At 41.2% G+C, this 19,544-nt stretch overlaps 1 protein-coding gene across 4 annotated transcripts in view; it reads right to left on the reverse strand.

Annotated features, from left to right (window-relative positions):
- The window catches only part of prdm6 (PR domain containing 6), a 103,431-nt gene that overhangs the window by 6,050 nt on the left and 77,837 nt on the right, over positions 1 to 19,544 (reverse strand). For 2 of the 4 annotated variants that reach the window (XM_056376516.1, XM_056376515.1), the window contains exons 7-8: positions 14,970 to 15,351; positions 4,046 to 4,222 (exon numbers count right to left, since the gene is read on the reverse strand). In XM_056376516.1, the coding sequence (XP_056232491.1) occupies positions 4,046 to 4,222; positions 14,970 to 15,351 (559 nt within the window). Of the gene's footprint in view, positions 1 to 2,553; positions 2,575 to 4,035; positions 4,223 to 14,969; positions 15,352 to 19,544 lie in introns of all 4 variants that reach the window. The other 2 variants (XM_056376517.1, XM_056376518.1) reach the window with 2 other exon arrangements.

Here is a 19,544-nt window from a genome sequence, read left to right on the forward strand (position 1 = left end):
GCCCTCAAGGTGGACGTTCTTGCTCCTATTCGCCTGTAAATCTACAAAACCACAGCAGCTACCGACATCAAAGCGTCTCTGAAGCTTCTCTGTCTCAGTGACTTATCCACCAGGACAGACACGAGGACGGTTCTCCCGCAGAACAAAGACCCGAGCTGAAATAAGGCGGCTGCAGTCTGCTGGCTATTGACCAGCGGGGAAAAATAACTTTGAGCAGTTTGTCCTGACAAAATGACAGAGGCAGCTTTAATCAATTCTCTCTCAAGGATCAGTGAAGTTTCAGCTCACCTCTTATCTTAATCTGGTGTGTACGACAGGACAGAAGGAACCGCTGACGGGACCCGAAACAGACAAGAGACGTGTTCAAGAACCGTTAACAGCAACGTTTAAATTTACTGCTGGAGAATTCAGGCCACAACTCAAACAAAACACGACTTTTACTACAAAACCAGCACAAAAGTGTCACCGTTTTCTCCCAGAATTCACTGCTGGTCAACTCATTTAACATTTCTGATTCTATTTAATCAGGTGATTTACTGTGTTGCTTCTAGAGCCAAACCCACGGAGAACAAACAGCTGTTAGACTCTTTTAGCTGATTGTTGTGGTTCTCCAGCTCTGTCTCAACTCAATCTCCCCGGAAACCAAACAGCAGTTATTTACCTTTTAATCTTTTAAACCTGTTAATGCAGCTGTAAGATTAAAATATAAAATTTTTATAAAACATTCTGTACCTTGCCAAGACGTTAGCTGAGATGTCTTCATTTCGCGGTTTGTTGTGTAATTGTTAATAATAATTATCTTAGTGTGAGATTACCATAAAATTACTCAAATCCAAAACTTTTTGTTGCAGCTTGATGTTTTGAACATTAACAGTATCATAGGAAATTCCTATTATAAAGATACTCTGCGTAATAATCAAAGGTCTGAAGACAGATTGTACAGATTGTGAAGCTCCCTGAGGCTTATTGATGATTCAAGATATTTGGCTATACAAATAAAAATTGACTAGACTTGAATAAAATGCTGATATAAAGTTAAATTCTATTAAAAAGGTAGAGAGGAACAACGTTTTACTTCTCAGCGCCTTGAAGCCGAACAGAGCAACAATCTTGTAAAATAAAAAGAAAGGAGAAAGAAACCAGGAGCATCTCATTACGTCTTGAATCTACTTCCTCTTTTGCCTCCTTCAGATACTTAAAGTTGTGATGTTGATGTTGCGAGTGTTTGTTTATGAACAGCAGAGAAAACGGCGGCAGCAGTTTGACAGGCTCCACAGTCCGGCGAGTATCGGTGCTGAAAAGCTGCCGACCACACAGAATCTCTGCCTCCGTCTCCTCAGCGGGAAAATAAAGTTGAGCGTTTTCCTCCTGACAAAGTGACAGTGGCAGCTTTAATCTATCCGCCGCACCGTCCGAAAGGAGATAACTCCCCGAGGCCATCGATCCGCTAAAGATTTCTGACGCCCGTCCATGATTGTCTTTGTCCCGCTCTGCCTCCACCGAGACTCTGAAGTGCTGATGAAAAGGTTCGGGGTTTCCTCCGATTGCTTATTAAGAACGCTGATTTGCTTTAACCGTATTTCTCGCCTTCACTTTTTACACCGTGATCTCTTGTTCCACCACGCTCTTCCTCTCCCTCGTTTTCTCCCTCTTTCTTCTCGCCCTTTCACTCCCCACATCAATGACAAGTTCTCTGATTGCTTATTAAGAGCGTTAATTTGTTTCCACCAGCTTTCCCCTGATACGTGTCCTCGAGATTTCCCACAACTCAAATCCCTTATTTTGCTTTCTTCACTTTCTTTTATGTCTCTTAGTCTTTGTCCTCCTGCCCTCTGCCTGGAAGCTGACCTCCTCGTCCACTGGGAGTGTCCTTATTGTCCTGCACTGCTGACGGGATGACAGCAGCGTCCAGAAACCCCTAATTGCTGTGTGGCTTGTCCTCTAATGATATCAGTCTGCACAGAGTGAAAAAATGGAAATGAGCGGCCTCGGCGTGGAGATTCATTATCAGGCTGCTCGCTGCTGCGATCCGGGTTCTTCTGTATTTACACTGAATGTTGTGGAGCGTTTTGCTGATGCTCTCGTCCGCAGTGATTTACGACGAGCTAAACACAAGAACAAGGCGGGAGTTTCTTGATGGTCACAGACAGCTGATAGTGAAGCACGTAAAAGGTCAGAGGTCACGCCAGCTTTGACGGGAGATGCAACAACATATTTCCCATATTCCACAGAGGGATCATGAATTATGGAAAAACACGTAAGAAAGAAATAAAATTTTGTTTTTCTGTTTTTGAGGGCCTAAACAAATTTCTGCCCATCCCCCCTCCCCCGTTTTGTAACTACGATAAAATGTAAATAAAACAGGAGAATAAAAAGATATTTAAATGGTTTAGTTTCCCACAGGTCTCACACCACTGCTTTTTGCTCATATTAATTTATTTTTCTTTCCTCCATGAAGAAATGTCCAACGTTTCAAGCTCAAACTGGCTGTTCGTTGTACTTTTCTTCATGTAATACATTAATATGATATAATATAATAAAGATATAACTCACAAAGTCTTTTGGAGTCAGCACCTGGACAAGAGAGATGTGGAAGAGTCTTTTAACAGTTTTTAATTAGCACAAGAAAACAATAAGATTAATCAACATTCACCCAGGAAAAAGAGGCGAATGACAGTGACATGAAGTGTTTTTTCAGTGTTTAAATATTTGTAAAAGTAATTCCATTTTTGTGTCATGCTTTGTTAAGAAATTGTTCTATTGATTTAAGAAATGTAAATCACTCACAGGCCGATACGTCTTGAATATTAGTCTTTATAGTTTATTCTCCAGAGTGAAACCAGGTGACATGTTGTTGTCATTGAAGTTTCATTTGTTTTAACGCTCCGTTCGTTTACTCTGACTTGTCTGTTGTCTGGCTGCATTGGTCTCATTGAACCAACAATCAACACTGATCCTTATTTATAATTATGAGCATTTCTTGGTCATTTCATGTCACTAGGGTCAGGAAACGCCTTTCACATTAAAAGGAATCCATGCGACCTTTGACCCCCTGAGTTGATCTATGGATCACTGAGCTTCATGCTGCTCTGGACACAGTTTGAGAGTCATACAGCATCATTCTCACGATGGTTGTGTTCTGGAAAATCATCCAGCCTTTCTATTGATTCAGTAAGATTTCACTTCACTTAAAGAACTGTACGTGCTACAGCTTCTGGAAGTCTCCAGTTCTTATCATATAAGACGTTTGCAGTCTAAATCTCGGTAAATAAGTGGATGTTTCTTTTAGCACCTTCACAATAAAAGCCTTCTGGTTGTTAGTCAGTGGACAGTTTCTACTGTGAAGCAGCAGCAGCAGCAGGAAGTATTCAATTTACATCAGTTTAAAACACCAATAGATCGAAGCATGGCAAAGCAGAAGGTGTTATTACATGGCAGGTGTCAGTGTGTGTAGTTAATGGAGCAGTAACGTTTTATTTGAAAATCAAACTTTTTTTTTTTAAGTTTAAATTTATATTTAAGGAAAAAACATGTTTTAAAATAGTACAATAGAGTAATACTGGAACAAGACTGAAATACCTTCTTGTTCAAAACATATGAACACAGCTGGCAGCAGAGGTTTAATAATGTCTTGTTAACAAATACAAAGCGAGAGCTTATATTAGTGTTTAGTCTCTTTGTTTTTGCCTCACTGTTGTAAAGGAGTCGTCTGAAAGGTTGTCACCTGAGTGATTAGGTTTTGTTTAAGTTTGTGGTTTTGTTGGTTTCATTTGGGCCAATTAAAATAAATGATATGGTTGTTTTCATTCATGTTTAGAAAATGTGACATCAGCAGTAGCTCGGACGCCGGCACATGACAGCTGGGGTGTCAGGGAGAGGAAGTGAGGGTGTCAGCAGGCAGTTAACAGGATGTGGGCGGGTGTTAGCTGGGTGTCGTGTCTAAGTGAAAGTGGTCAGCCCAGCTCCAGTCTGCGGCGGGCGGGAGGGAGCAGAGGGTTGGGTGGGTCGGATGGGTGGGTGGCTGGGGGTACTCACTGTTACTTACTTGAACGGCTTCTCTCCGGTGTGCGTGCGGATGTGGTTGTTGAGCGTTGTGGCCCCGGCGAACGCTCTGCCGCAGTATCCACATTTGAAGGGTCGGTCGCTCGAGTGCGTCACCACGTGGTTCCTCAACTCCGACGGCTGAGAGAAGGACTGGGAGCAGTGGCCACACTGGTACGGTCTGAGAGAGGGGGGGGGGGGGGGGGGGGGGAGAGAGAGAGACAGGTGAGAACAGGAAGGTACAGAGGTGGTTGTCCAAATTCTAAAGCTGTAAATAAACTTGAATTAACAAACAAATAAGACAAAGAAAAATTAACACAACATTCAAATACACTAACAGACGTATAGACACATAAGAATAACACAACAACAACAACAACAACAAATGAACCATAAAAAACTCAGTCAGGGACAAAAACAGACGTTAGACACAGAAACAGACGGAGAGGAACCACAGTGTTAGGTCTATAAACACACACAGGGCGAGGGGAGTCGGACACTGCTCCGGTAACCATGGCAGCATGACCCTCATCAACAATGCAGGCCTAGATCATGACTGGATCATCTATCACCGCAAGAGTATGTGTGTGTGTGTGTGTGTGTGTGTGTGTGTGTGTGTGTGTGTGTGTGTGTGTGTGTGAGGAATAGCAGTGAGAGAAAGTGAGATAGAGACAGTAACAGAACAAGAAAAGAAGAGATATAAAGAGATTGTGTGTGTGTGTGTGTGTGTGTGTGTGTGTAGCCCAAATGAGAGTTCACGGTGGGAGAGAATCAGAGTGAAACAAACAACCAAACAATAGCTGTGTGTGTGTTAATAGAGTGTCCTGCTTCCATACAGCAGCAGATCTAATCACACACTCTTTCTATTTACTGGGTTGAACACAGCCTCCCAACATTATCAGCTGATTGTGTTTTAACTTGCAGGACTCTTCCAGCGTGGTCACAGTGTCCGCTCATATCTTGTAAACCTTCTCTGTTTTGGCCTTTTATCATTTTCAACCTTTTATTCCATTTACAGATATTAAAAATAAATGTAATAATAAAAAAATGTACACTGCAGGGAGATCGGCTCAATTGCATCGCACAAGACGTCTCAATAATTGCAGGCAGCAAACAAGCATGAAAACTGTGGAATAAAAAGAAGATGCTTGAAACTCGTGAATGTATCAACAGATTCTTACTCACTCGTAAGTCACAGAGTTTTTAGTCTCACACTAAGACTGCGGATCTTTCCCAAATAACTCTGTTTGTATTTATTTTGAAATGATTTTCCTTGTGTTCAATTTACCCTTTCCTCCCTCATGTATTTAATGCCGTCGTTACACCAAACAATTCACATTCCTGCGCCTCCCCAGAGTCGTGTCTGTGCTCGCTATCAACTCGGTTTGCTGCTTCCTGGGAAGTTGACAGAGAGCGTCACTATTTGCACGAGCCAAGAACGTCGAGACGAGAAAATAAAAAGACACATTTAAGAAGCTCGGCTGATCCGTCTTACACCAAACGATCAAATGATGCAACTCTAGTAAAACTCTCAAGATTTTGTTCTAACATTGGAAATTTATCTGTGACAGTGAAATCGTTGTTTGGTGTAAATTACTAATGCTATTGGTTGTGACGAGGGAGGAAGGACGTGGGTCATTAAGGTCCCAGATCCCTGAGACTGAGGCGCAGCTCAGTTTGTGTTTCAGAGGATCTCCTTCCTACAGCGACGAGTTGCTGTGCATCAGTCAGCAGAGCGTATTGATGAGCAGACAGCAGAGACACTCGCAGCTCTGAGGTGATTAGCTGCTGTCTGTCTTCTGTCAATCACATTAAGGAGCCGATGAAGAGGCTGAGATCCCGTTATTAAACCTGCTTGTGATGACAGTTAGCAGGGACACTGTTAACACTGTGATGATTAGTATCGGCTCCATCACTGTTAGGACTGTTGGCATCATCACCACACAACGGCACCTACAACCAACCACCGTCTCTACTGTTCAACTGAGAACTCATCATCAATATAAAATCCAATCAGTCATCATCTTTACAAACTGTCAGGTCATTGATTATTACTCCTACCAGCGCCGTCATCAATATCACACCTAATCATTTTCGATATAACTGTAAGCAGCAACAATACCGCCATCATCAATGCCACTAGTATCTTCAATCAGCAGCAGCTGCTCTGATGCAAAATCACAAAGTAAACTTGTTAAATTAATTTATTAACTGATCTTAAAGGAAACTATTTCATTCAAGGAAAATTTGACGACAGAATTTATGGAACAAAATACAAAATAATAACAATAACTGATGATATAAACTGGAGTGAATGCATGAGATGAGGTTTAAGAAAGATAAATACATAGATACTTTATTTATCCCCTAGGGGAAATTCAGGGGTCCAATAGCTCATTAGTAATAATAATAATAATAATTATAATAATAATAATAATAGTTAAGAATAACTGATAGACAATAATAATAATTACTTAATCAATACTTTTTAAATTACATTTTTGTGGATCACAATTATCAGCATCATCACAACATTTGGATCTGAGTGAAATACAGTTAAAAACACTGCAGTGTAAATGTGCTGAAAACTGAATTCAGGTCCAACAATGATTTTTTTTAAAGGTAACCCTTGTTTTTTGGAGACAAAATATTATACTCATGAAGATGTTGCTTTATAATTTTTCTTGAATTGTTTTGTTGTATTTAAAGTATGTGTTTGTTTTTCTGACTAAACGGCATTTTAACCTTAAATTCACGATGAGTTTTAACATGACATTCCTATATGAAGCTCTCATCGCCATATTTCTCCATATGTTACTTGTATATCCCTCTAAGACAAACATTACATGTCTCCCCTGTATCTTCACTGTGTTCTTTATTAGTGTGTATATTAGCTGTGTGTGTGCAGCAGAGAAAATAAAGTGACTGTGATTCTGAGACCAATAAGACAAAACTGTGACATCAGTACCTAACAAATAGGTAAACACCCCAGAACTAGAATAAAACAAATAGACCGACATCTTCACCGCTCCAATAAATCACAAACCCCTACTGTACCCTGAGAGGATGTACAGAGAACACACACACACACACACACACACACACACACAGGAAAGTAATAAGAGTAAAATAGTGTAATATAAAATCGAAAAATTCTCACTTGCAGTTTTCCACATAAAAGGCGTCTCGCCGTGGGGGTCGGTTCATTTATCAGCCGGCTGGTCTATAAGTTCACGCCTCAGTGGGCCGCACCACTATTTATTAGGTGGGTTTTCTATGAAGAGCTGCATTGATTGTGAATAGTTTAAGTTGATGAATGTGTGGATATTATTTATTAAGGCAGCAGGCCGGGAGATTAATGCCCGGTTATTGTTTATTACAGTGGAGAGAGGAGGGAGGAGGAGGTGAAGCATAAACACCTCCATCACACACACACACAAACACACACAGGTATGTGCATGTGAGGTCGAAATATTTGCACACAAAAGCACATGCAAATATGTTCTCGTGCACAAATGAATAAAAATCTGCAAACTTGTGAACACAGTCGTACATATGCATGAATGACCACACACGATTTTTACCGCTCTGTCGTTTAGCATGAACCTCACACAACTCAGAGAAGCAGGACAGGAAAACATCCTCAACAACGGAGGCTCAGTCACATTAGTGACAAATACAACAAACACAAACATGTGCTAAAGCCATGTTCTATACACAAGAAGTGATGAGAGCACAGCAGGGAGGACGTCACAGAGCGCTCCGGTTTAAAACACAGTTTGTTCAAGAGAAAAGTCGAACCTCGCTCAACTTTTGATGAACTTGAGAGATCACTTTGAAATGCGAGCAGTGTAACGCTACTGTTTACTCAGTGAGCAGGGAAACATTGATGTGTCAAAGTAATGAAAAAAACAAAACAAACTACAGTGTTTTGGCCACCTACAACTCATGAATTACAAAACTCAAACTAGACTTCCTGAATCACATTTCATCATCTCACAGGAACAAACGCAGCCTCTTCTCAGTCTGAGCGACCGGTTAGACTTTTCTTTTCTTCTTAAACACCAAAAACGCAGCAAAAGAAAAGCTTTGAATTAAACAGGGCTACAACTAATGAATATCTTTATTATCTTTATCATTTATACAATGTCAGAAAATAGTGAAAAATGCCCAGTGTAATTTCCCAGAGCACGAGGTGACGTCCTAAATGTCCCAAAAAGAATCAGATTATAATTCTGTACAACACTGAAAAGCAGAAAACCCTTAAAACTGAGAAGCTGTGATCATTTCAGCTCTATAAACAAATGAACTTTTCTTTGACTTATATTTCTGTGGACTTTACAACTGACGCTATAAAACAACCTCCCTCCCTCTCGCTCCCTCTCGCTCAGTACTGATGTTATTACTGTGCAGAGCTGAGTATCATCTCTCTTGGTGCCTGTTAGCATCACACGGCGTTACAGCCTGACGGTGTTACAGCCTGTTGACAGCACAGTCAGCCAAATATGTTCAGAGTCAACACCGCAACAGGCTAACAAAACACTAAATAGATGCTTCGATGTGGTTCACAGGCAAACTAAAAATACTTGTTTTGGACGGGTGATGAGAGTAGAACCGACTGTGTCATTCCCACTTAGTATCGCCTCCATGTATGTGTGTGTGTGTGTGTGTTCATGTGTGTGTGCGTGAGATCTATAAAATTAGTCATTTTCAACACGTCTGTTAAATGTGGTTCAGGACAATAAACCTTGCGTCGCCTTTCAACACAACATGTGGTAACAACAACAGTGAGTGTCAACGTTGTCACTGTGTCCACACCTTTAACACATGAGCTGCTGAAAGAGGCAGAATGTGTGTGAGACCCGAACTACAGGTCCGTTACTAACAGTGCATGGGAATTAAGTTTCCTGGCGCGCACACACACACACACACACACACACACACACACACACACGTTTTCATTTCATTTCGTCAGGGGTCGAGATGGTGGTCGGTTTGAAAACAGTAAACTAAAAAATAAAAAATAAAATGTCCATGTTCAGGAGTTTCATCATCAGCTGTGTGTTGTGACCAAAACATCTTTCTGACTTCTGCACTGCCAAACAAGGAGAAACCCAACAAGTGGATTTCTGTGTCAGTCTCTCTCGTCAAATCAAAAGGAAGGGATTCTAGGCAGGTTACTTCATTGTGACTTCAAAATAAAAGCCCATATACAAGTAGCTTAAATGAAACAATGTATTTCCTGTCGACACCGGATCCGAGGCTCGATTAGAATCAGTGACACCAGCGGGTCTCAAATTGTTTTCACGTCGAGGACCCCTGAACTGACAAATTAGACACAGAACCAGATCTGACCAGATTCCCTCCCACGCTTTTTTCTTTTGGATGTTTTATTACAGAAAGTGTTTGAAAGCCACGACAAAGATAGTTGCACATTCTGCCCTTGTGTTACGTATGGATGGAAATATAGTGAAAATAAATTATTCCGCCTTTTGCTTGGGACCCCCAAGAACACCCTCAAGGACCCCTGGGGGTACCCGGACCCCACTTTGAACCACTGCTCAAAGCTTTTTACTTTTTCAAAGGATGCTCTTTTTAATCTGTATTTAAGCAATAAGTAAGTTCCATGAGCAAACTTTGTTTAATATATTATTATATATTATCTATAATATTCATTATAGATAATATCAATAAAATGTTTAAACATGTCTTTTAGCTAAATTTCTAGTTTCAGTGCTCTGAGCTTTAAGTTGATTTTAGCCTCGACCTCAGTGAGTCAGTGAATCAGTGTGTGTGTGTGTGTGGTGTGTGTGTGTGTGTGTGTGTGTGTGTGTTTGCAGCGTGCAGTGATGCGGGGTGAAGTGTGTTGATTGACCCGTATGGAGTCGGGCTAATCCATATGGAGTTATATCTGCGCTGTGAGGACGACTCCTCTGTCCGCCTCGTATGAAGACATTATTCCCCAGAGACCAGCAGCTATAAATCACTGCTCCAGCCTCGTCAATACCCAATCAATGGCTCTCTGAACAAACACACACACACACACACACACACACACATATATATACTGTATGTATGTGAGCAGACATGCGCACATCCAAATAAAATCACTGGTAGACCCCCAGACAAAAACATTACACTCCTCTTCCTCCACAAACATCCATCTCTCTCGTTGTTTCTCTCTCTCTTTCACTGTATTGACCAAACTATTAAAGCAGAAAGCTCATATAATGTCCTCTCATCAACCAGCTGCACTCATCAGCTCAGCCTAGGACTAAAACCAAGCAATATGGGTAGTGTAGTTTATGCAGGAGTTGTAGTCATTAAGGAGATCCTGCAAAGGTTTTTATCTATTGATGTTTTCCAAAGAACACTGGACACTTAAGCATCAATTTAGCGTCACTTGTTGTTGTTTAATGGTGCGTTCACTGCCACTCTCAACCTGCTTTTGGTTCATCTGATCAGGTGCAATGATGCAAGATGCCTTGAAATGTCTCGGGCCTCTCAGAACTGTAATGTGACTCTACTACATAAAACTAGATACGAGCAGCTGCTTTGAAAATGAACTGAACTGTGGCATCAAAACAAACAGCAACAAGAGACAAAACACATTTATACTGGCGTCAAACATGTTGAAATCCACTTGTGCAGATGCAACACAAAGTAGATTTTTGTTTTAGTGGCAAACATGACAGATAAAAATAGACTTTGAGGGAATTTCTACGAGCCCGTCCATCACAGTGATGGATCATTATCGGTTACTCCTGCGGCTACACACTGACAAAAAGAAAAAAAAGTCATTTTTCAACACATCTGTGTTAGTGTTAAATGCAAATGTGTCCTCAGTGCCTGGTGATAAATCTCCTAAATGTCAGCTTTTTATCAACAGAGAGAAACAGTCTTGCTTCGGCCTGACATGCAAACAGTTTGACTTAATTGTGTTTTGAGAATTTTCTCGGCTCCGAGCAGAAAGTGATGTGAAAACATGAAAGGAGCGACGCACCTTAACAACAATAAATCATTTATTATTTGAGACGTTACTCTGATTACAACAAAAGTTACGAGGCGCAGATTCTTACATTCTGTTGTTCTGAGGGATAAAAAGACGAAGCGTCTCGTGTCAGTTACACAACTGTCTCGTATTTGATTTGACTCAATGTGGACACAGTTCAGTCAGTACGTATTGATGCTGTTGATTACCCACAATGCTCCTCTCACATCAAAACTCCCCGTCAGCTGCAGCCCAGTAAAGTCAGGTCTGAAGACCTTCATTAGAAATACAAGCTGAGTTCAGTGAGAACTGACAGATCATGTTTGTAAAGATCTAATGATGAAGGTCAAACTCAATAAACAACAATCTACAACAAATATATAATTAGTGATAATTGAAAAAGGACTTAGAGTTTAACAGTCATTAGTAATTGTTTGAGGTCCCAGCGGTCTGGATGGAAAATACCAACCTGAGCACTGAACACGAGAGAAACCTTGCATCATCAAATGTTTTGTATCTTTGATATTTAAATGAGATCAAGGAGCTAAAGGATGCAGAAGGGCCAAAAGCAACATGGAGAGTCGGAGCCTTTGTGTAGAATATTTTACTTCTGTTTAATTAACTAACGCTGTACTTATTCATGCTGGACGGAACTGGTTCGTCATCATTGTATTGCATGTTAACAAAAAATCAGCAGAATCTGAATTTGAATCAATGCATAAATGATGCTTATTAATCTGTTTGACCTGTTGACGCTTCACCAACCAAAATAAATTATTAAGACAATTCAAACCTCCTTTAAATATCCCCCTGAAAATGAATCTAATATCATTAATATATAAATATATAAAACAAAAAGCTGGTGACATTATTCATGTTCATGTAGTAAATTAGCTCATTGTACAACGTTGAACATGCCCCATTACTGCAGCTCTCACATGAGTAACAGAGAACATTAAATATTTAAATGAACCACTGGAAAAACTGAGGAGCAACGAGCTGAGGCCAATTCATTGACAGATCATTGGTATGTAACAAAAACAAATGACAAATTTAACATTTAATTCCTCTGTAAAGTCAACTCTGTGATGATACACACTTTCAATCAGCTGTAAACTTTCTGTCCTCGGATATACAAGCGTGATTGTGTCCATATGCACATACATGCTTTATTCATAAACAACAAGCCTGCAGAACCAGACCTGAATTGTGGACACTGGAGATCAAAGTGCTCAGCAAAAATACCCCATTTTCACTAAAAGCACTAATGAGTGTTTTAAACACCAGTGCAGTAAACACATCAATCATAACATCAGTGGTTATTAATTTAGGTCATTGCTGTGGTTTATACTGAGCTGTTTTGGTAATATGTCAGACCTATAAGTGGAGATGCAGTCCGTTTATGTTCAGATGTTTTTCCTGATTCATCACTCATCGCCATCTCAGAACTTAAACAGTATCCTGCATCCTGACACCAGTTTAAAACTGAACCGAAAGCACTTCCAAGGCCTCATCGACATAAACAAACGGCTCCTCTGATGATGGATTTTGTTGAAATGACACACAGGGGAAAAAACGACACGGAAGAAGAAAAAGTTCAGAAAAAGAAACAGTCAGCAGAAAAAAACAAACCTGAAAGAGATGGAGCTGAGAGGTGGTGTGTGTGTGGTGTTTTTTTTCATGCTGATATAAAGAGCCATCAGTCTTCAGCTCCAAATGTTCCCATCAAGTAAACATCAATAAATATGTATGAAGGGAGAGAGGGAGGGCGAGAGAGAGAGAGAGAGAGAGAGACGGGGAGAGAGGCGTTAAAAAAATCAAGAAACAGAAAAAAGAGAGGTCAATGGTGAAAAAGCAGAGGGCCTGTATTCAGAGCAGCCACACTGCTCTAATGTCTAAAGACACAAACCTGCCTCTTACAGATGGATGACTAACCAAAATAAAAACAAACATAAAGGATGTCAGTGGAGCTATTCCACCTCGAACCTCCAAAACAGCCACAGTGCGAATGAGTGCAGTATGAAAACTCTTCTTCTAGAGCATATTCCCTGATGATGGTGAAGAGCACTGTTACTCCAGAAGTGTTTAAGCTAAAAGACCCTAAAACGTCCTTAAGAACCACTAGAACCACCTCGAGGACTTGTTGGACCGTCTTAGTTGTAGTCAGAATCTCCTGAAGGACGTTTAGAACCACCGACAGGAAACCAGGAACCTCCACAACGACCTTAAGAAACAGGACCTGTAGACCATCTTCGTATATGGCTGTAGGGTACGGCCACACTACTACGGTTTCGTTTTAAAACGCGTCTCTTTTTGCTACGTTTTCCCCTCCTGTGCCATGACCGTCCAGAGTTTTCGAGCACTGAAAACTGGGACTTTTGGAAACGCTGCTGGACCCGTTTTAGTTTGAAAAACTCCAGTTTGTGTCGTCGTCCGGACGACAGAAACAGAGACCTTCAGAAACGATGATGAAGACACCCACAGTCTTTCCCTGATCGGGTCTCACTGCCTCGACTGCCAGTGATGGAAGCGACATGGACAATGAAAAGTGTTACAGACCTCGTTGTCTTTGCTAGCAGCTGTTGTTCAGTTAAATTCTGCAGTTTAACACTGCAGCTCTCTCTGTTGTTCCTCCTTCAGAGTATTTTTTGCAACTAATCAACTGCAGAGTCGACAATCTGCTTCCTGTTTACACCGGATTGCACATGTTCAACGTGTGTGAATGATCACGCATGTGTGTGTTTTCAGGTGCTGAGTGAACGTAGATAGTTTCTGATACGGAGCTGAAACGCTCTTCTGGACGTAGTAGAGTGGACGTAGCCTAAATTGAACTAGTTGACGTTTTCCCTACCTAAGTTCTGTGTACAACGACGGAGCAGAGACATAAAATCTGCTTTGATAACATGAGGTCTGAAGTGGATGCTCCTTGACTCTTGACTTGAATCATCAACATTCAGGAGTCTGGGGGCAACAGGAGGAGAGGCTGAAGAGGGGGGCAGGACTTTGGCTTTTCATATGGACAGGTGACGCTGTGATGGACAGACTGGTCATACTGGTCTAACCCCGGTCCACATGAGTGTGAGGTACAGTGGGGCTTCAGAGCTCCAGGACTCTGTTCTGTTTGGCTTGTTCAGCTGAATTTTATCTGCTCCTCTGTCCCATAAAACCTTCCTATTGACAGGCAGCTCCACATCGACCCTCCCTCCCCCCTCCATATCCAGCCCACATTTTTCTTCCCTATGAGTATTAGTTTATTGAATAAGTGGCATCTGTTTTCCTGGCCCCGTCACCGTAAGGCGAGGTATTTCTCACTGACGCACAGCGCTGATTTATACGCCGCTCTGATTCTCCCCGCAAAAAATAAAGCTAAGCAAAAAATTTCCAATACATCCTCCGTCCCCCTGACACACACACACACACACACAAACACACACACACACACATCTACTCTTCCTCCCTCCTTCCATGCTGTATATAATTAAGTTGGCAGACGTTATACACACTCGAACGTTTTTACGCTCTCTTAACTCTCATCCACAAAGTCACGCTTTCTGTAACACAAACGTTGTGATGATGAGTCATAAATTACAACGACGTGTCTGGTTTGCCGGCGTCCTCTGAAAAACTGCAGCAACAGTTTAGAAAAACTCTCGTGCTGTGTCACATTCTTGATGTTAATGTTTCAGCTGTATGAAGTGTTTCAGGCTATATCTCAAAAGATATGGAGACATGGAAGTTGTTAAAGTGTCAATTTGCTTCCCTGGCTGAAAGGAAATGTCTTATTTAATTCTCTTTCAAGCCGTTATAGTTATAGTCTGAATCCTTTGAGTCCAGTGCCAGTCAGGACTAAATTAACTTACCTGTGTTTGTGATACTCTATGTATTGAGTTTATTATTATGCTGATGTTAATAAAGGCGTGTTCACAGATGCTCTTACCTGTCGGGATTCTGCGGACAGACGTGCATCTGCAGCAGGATCCTCTGGGTGAAGGTTTTGAAGCACTGGCCACACTTCCACAGGTGCCAGTCGCTGAACTCGCTGCTCAGCTGGCTGGTGGAGGTTGGGCTCGCCAGGACCCGCTGGTTCTTTGATCCCAGCTGGCCAAAACCAGAGTCCGACTGAACCCCGACCCCAACCTTGTCCAACAGGGAGAAACTCCGAGAGCAGGGGGAGTGGGGGAAGACCATGGAGCGCATGAGGGTGGTGGAGGGGGTAGAGGAGGTGGAAGACGAGGAGGAGGAGGGCTTGCCATTTTTGCTGAAGGACTGGAGGGACTCCTGCCTGGTCATGGCCTCCACCACCGTGGCTGGGACGTTCACTAGAGACCAAGAGTAAAAGGACAGAAATTAGTTGGTTACGCATGGATTTGTTGATTTCACAAGAATTTTGATTTTCAAAATAGAAGTTCACAGAAGTGAGAAAAAACAAAAAAAATTCTTACAACAGATCTTTGGGTTCTGCCAACATTGGTGACCGTTAAGACCACGATAATTTCAAGCCAGTGGCATCCTGACTTAGACAGGCTAGGGTCGTCTTCAGGCATGAACTCAAACAGAACATTTACATCACCTGTGTCCACGTTCAACCAGATTCTCTTACAGCTGTGACGAGCATGTTTCTACCTTTCTGAATGCTCCTTCATACCAATCGATGCTTTAATGTAAATGTCAAGCAAAATGGACAGGAACGAAAAAAGGATCTACGAGTCTATCGAGACTTCACCTGCCACCTCAGGTGACACTGGACCCTATCATCTGTCCTGGACTCCACCAGTTTGAGGGTCAAGGTGAAGCTCTACGTAAATCTCACATGGTAAAGAGCTGTGGTCACTGCCCAGCAGACTTAGACTTCCTTTGTAGAGTCTTAGCCTACAAAGGAAAGGGTGAATAGCTTCAATCTGGAAGGAGCTAAGAGCAGAACTGATAGTCCTTCGTGATGGAACGAGTCAGCTGAGGTGGTTCTTTCAACATCTACTCAGGACACATCCAACTAGGACGGGTCTACTGTGGCAGTCCCAGAACGAACCTGAGGGATTATTTATCTGACTGAGCTGAGGAGGACATGGCTGGGGACGAGGCCAGCTGGGCTAACTAGGCCTGCTGAAATCCTCAGAGGTTGGGCAAACCACAAAAAGTCAAGAAAATGCTAAATACAAAAAGATTTACTTGACCTGCTGTCACTGCAACTCAGATCTGGATAAGTGATGGAGAGTAAGTTTTGAGGTGTCTCTCTATGTGTCCAAGTTTTATCTGTCACCAGGATAAGTTGTGGTCCGTCTGCCATGTTTGATGAGTAAAAACAATTCTGATGATTTTGCTGCTGCGATGGAAAGTCAAAGGCAGGACCACATTGTCCGAACTGAGGCCAGAGCTGCCTGACTAGCTCCTGGTTCCAGTGAATGAAATTATGGGTCTTGTTAGACGGACTGGAGTCTGTTAGTTAGTGCAGTTACAGTGTTACACGGTTCCTCTCTCAACGACCACAGACATGTTTCTCAAGCTATGTCTCAGGGCCCAAACTGGGCCCCCAGTCTGATTCTGGTAGGTTACCACATGATGCTGGTCCTAGTTAGTTTTAATATACTTGGAAAAACCCACTGCAACATTTACTGTTACAACTGCTGTTGCTAATGCTGCTTCATATATATATATATATATATATATATATATACATATACATATACATATATGGCAAATGCAACTTCTACTGATTGAGATATCAGTATTAAGAAGATAAAGTTAAACTCAAACTGTATTTTATTTCAGTTATTGTTTAAATTATTGTGCATTTGTCCTTTGTGTATTTTATTCTCCAGGTTTTTATGTGTATTTTGATTGATTTTGCTTCTGTTTTGATAAGTGCTTTGTAAAAGAAATGTGAACATAAAGATAAATGTATTAGCAGAGAAGATGAAGAGATTTCGGATACAGAAGTGTTGCTTGTGAATAAAACAGTCAAGTACAAATTACATTAACAGGAAAAAAAAGACATTATATGAAAGTGTGTAAATTAGATTTTGGGTAAACCAGCTGATGCCAGTTGTCCTCACTTGACCCAGGATTCAGCTGTGTTCTGTTCTGTGGTCTGACAGACCTGGAGTCCATAACCCTTCATTATGTTTGAAATGACATTAAGAGGCCTTGTCTTACTTTAACTCGCTCTTTTTTCATTCTGTAAAACTGGTTTGCTTGGAAAAAAGTGGCCTGTGGATTGTTTCACTTCGACACCACAGAGAGAATTTGTGTCACATCCTCTACTGACAGTGAATGACCTTTGGACCACGGCCATGACCTGTTCTAAACCTTAATCAAATAATTTCAGTTCCTTAAACTTAATCAAATGTGAAACATGGCAGCAAAACATCCAACAGTACATCTGGACTTGTTCTGTTATGTTTACGAACATACCATGTACTAATCCAAGAACATCATATTCTCTTTGTTTTTCCTTGTTTTGAGCGTTTTACATGACAGAAATGAGCAGTGTGTCTCTAACATCACCCGTGCTGCACCTCTGCAGTCGGCTTGTCTTGACCATTTCCCATCTTTCATCAGCTCACCTCTGCCATCAGGCCACCAGGCTCCATTGATCCTCTAATAACCTTATGAGGAGATAATTACACCATTTGTAAGTTGCCCGACGGCACTATCGACGCCCGCGTTACGCGCCGCTCGCCCACACTTAATTCATTTTGCTACAAACATTGCATATACAAAAAATGCAAGTCAATACGGTTTGGACTGCGCATGAAATGCATCATCAAAATGGGAGAATTATGCAGATGCAGTCTGCAACATTGCAGAGTCTGTGTTTTCTTTTTTTTTATAAGGGGTTTGTCTCTTGCAGAGGGTGTGACATGAATACAGACGGAGCTCAGGCTCAGATCCAAGAGTACAAAGTTTTTACAGCCAATTTTCAAGCACAGTATCAGCCTCTATCTCTGTATCAGTCTTCCTGTTTATACATCAGTTCCATTATTTTAACACTCATCCTCCTCCTACTCCTTCTTTTCTTATGACTTGCAATATTTATTTATTTTATGAAATAAACATGAGCCATACAAAAGATGACGTATGATACAACAGAAACTCCCTATTCCCACATTCTACCGGTCAGCGACGTGGAGATGTGGGATTGAAAAGAGGCAGGACAGACAGACGTATGAGTTATAGTGATGAGTGTGTGTGGTTTAAAAAAGAAAAACGTCTTCTATGTGTCAACCTCTTTAAGCGATTCTGTCTTTTATTACCTCCACCAAGGAGGTCATGTTTTCACCCTTATCTGTTGACTTGTTTGTTTGTTTTCTCAGCAGGATTTAGCAAAAAGTGCTGAACAGACTTGCTCCAAACGCAGTGCAGCGATGGGGAATGGACCAGGGAAGACCGTTTTATATTTTGGTGCCGATCCTGTTAAAGGGGCGGATCCAGGAATTATTTATTTAATCTCGAAGGAAATAATGTTTTGATGTAAAATATCAGACATATTTATGATGCTGATCTGTGAGTTTGAACAGTTTGGTGCTGGTGACAGACGTGTACGATTGTTGGACCTTGGAGGAGGAATGTGCTCCACTGACTCATTCTAGTTTTCTGTTTACATCTGTCTTTTTCTCATTCAGTTTGACAGTATTTGTATTACATTCATTATTATGCAGAACAAAGTGAAACAGTTCGACTGAAAAAAAAAACTGAATTGACCCACAAAGTATTTTTTTTTTTTACAAATGTGGGAGAGAGGAATAAACTACCTGAAAACATCTCCCTGTATCGTAACTCACATGACCTTCTCACCTCTTATTGGCACAAACAAGGATGACTACAATGTGGGTCAGAGGAATAAGGGGTTTGACACACAGACACACACACACACACACACACAACACACACACACACACACACACACACACACACACACACACACACACACACACACACACACATACTTCAGAATAAATCCAGTGCTGGTTTTGCTCTGCACAAGGGATTTGTTGAAAAGAAAAACATATCAACAGCCTTGTCTTTTAAAATTATACATTACATTTTATATAATGAAATCAATAAAATCTAAGTGGCTAAATATGAAACAGACTTTGACTCCAGAATCTCTGTTTGTGTCTTTGCTTCCTCTAAATGTCTCTGTCCTCTGTCTTCTCTTTACTGGTATGAAGTATAGTTCAGATTATGTTGCAAGAGCTCTGTCAGTAATCAATAATGAAAACGTTACCAGTGATTATAAAGTCTTATAAAATCAATAGCGGGCAATTATAATATTGGTAATAATAATATGTCAAATAAAGAAGGGATGTCAGTATGAAGTACAGTGGAGTTTACTGCAGAGGAAACCTTCTCCTCACTCTTCCTTTGCTCTCTCCTTCTTGTCCTCCTCTGAACTCTCCATCCCTCTTCCCGTTTCCTTGAACCATCTTTTCTTCCTCTCCTCTGTTGTTTACTTTCTCCCTCTTCTTTCCCATCATTCCCGTCCTCCTCTACTTCTATTATTCTCTTCCTTGTT

This window comes from Seriola aureovittata, chromosome 5 (assembly GCF_021018895.1).
Source record: "Seriola aureovittata isolate HTS-2021-v1 ecotype China chromosome 5, ASM2101889v1, whole genome shotgun sequence".
NCBI classification, from domain to species: domain Eukaryota; kingdom Metazoa; phylum Chordata; class Actinopteri; order Carangiformes; family Carangidae; genus Seriola; species Seriola aureovittata.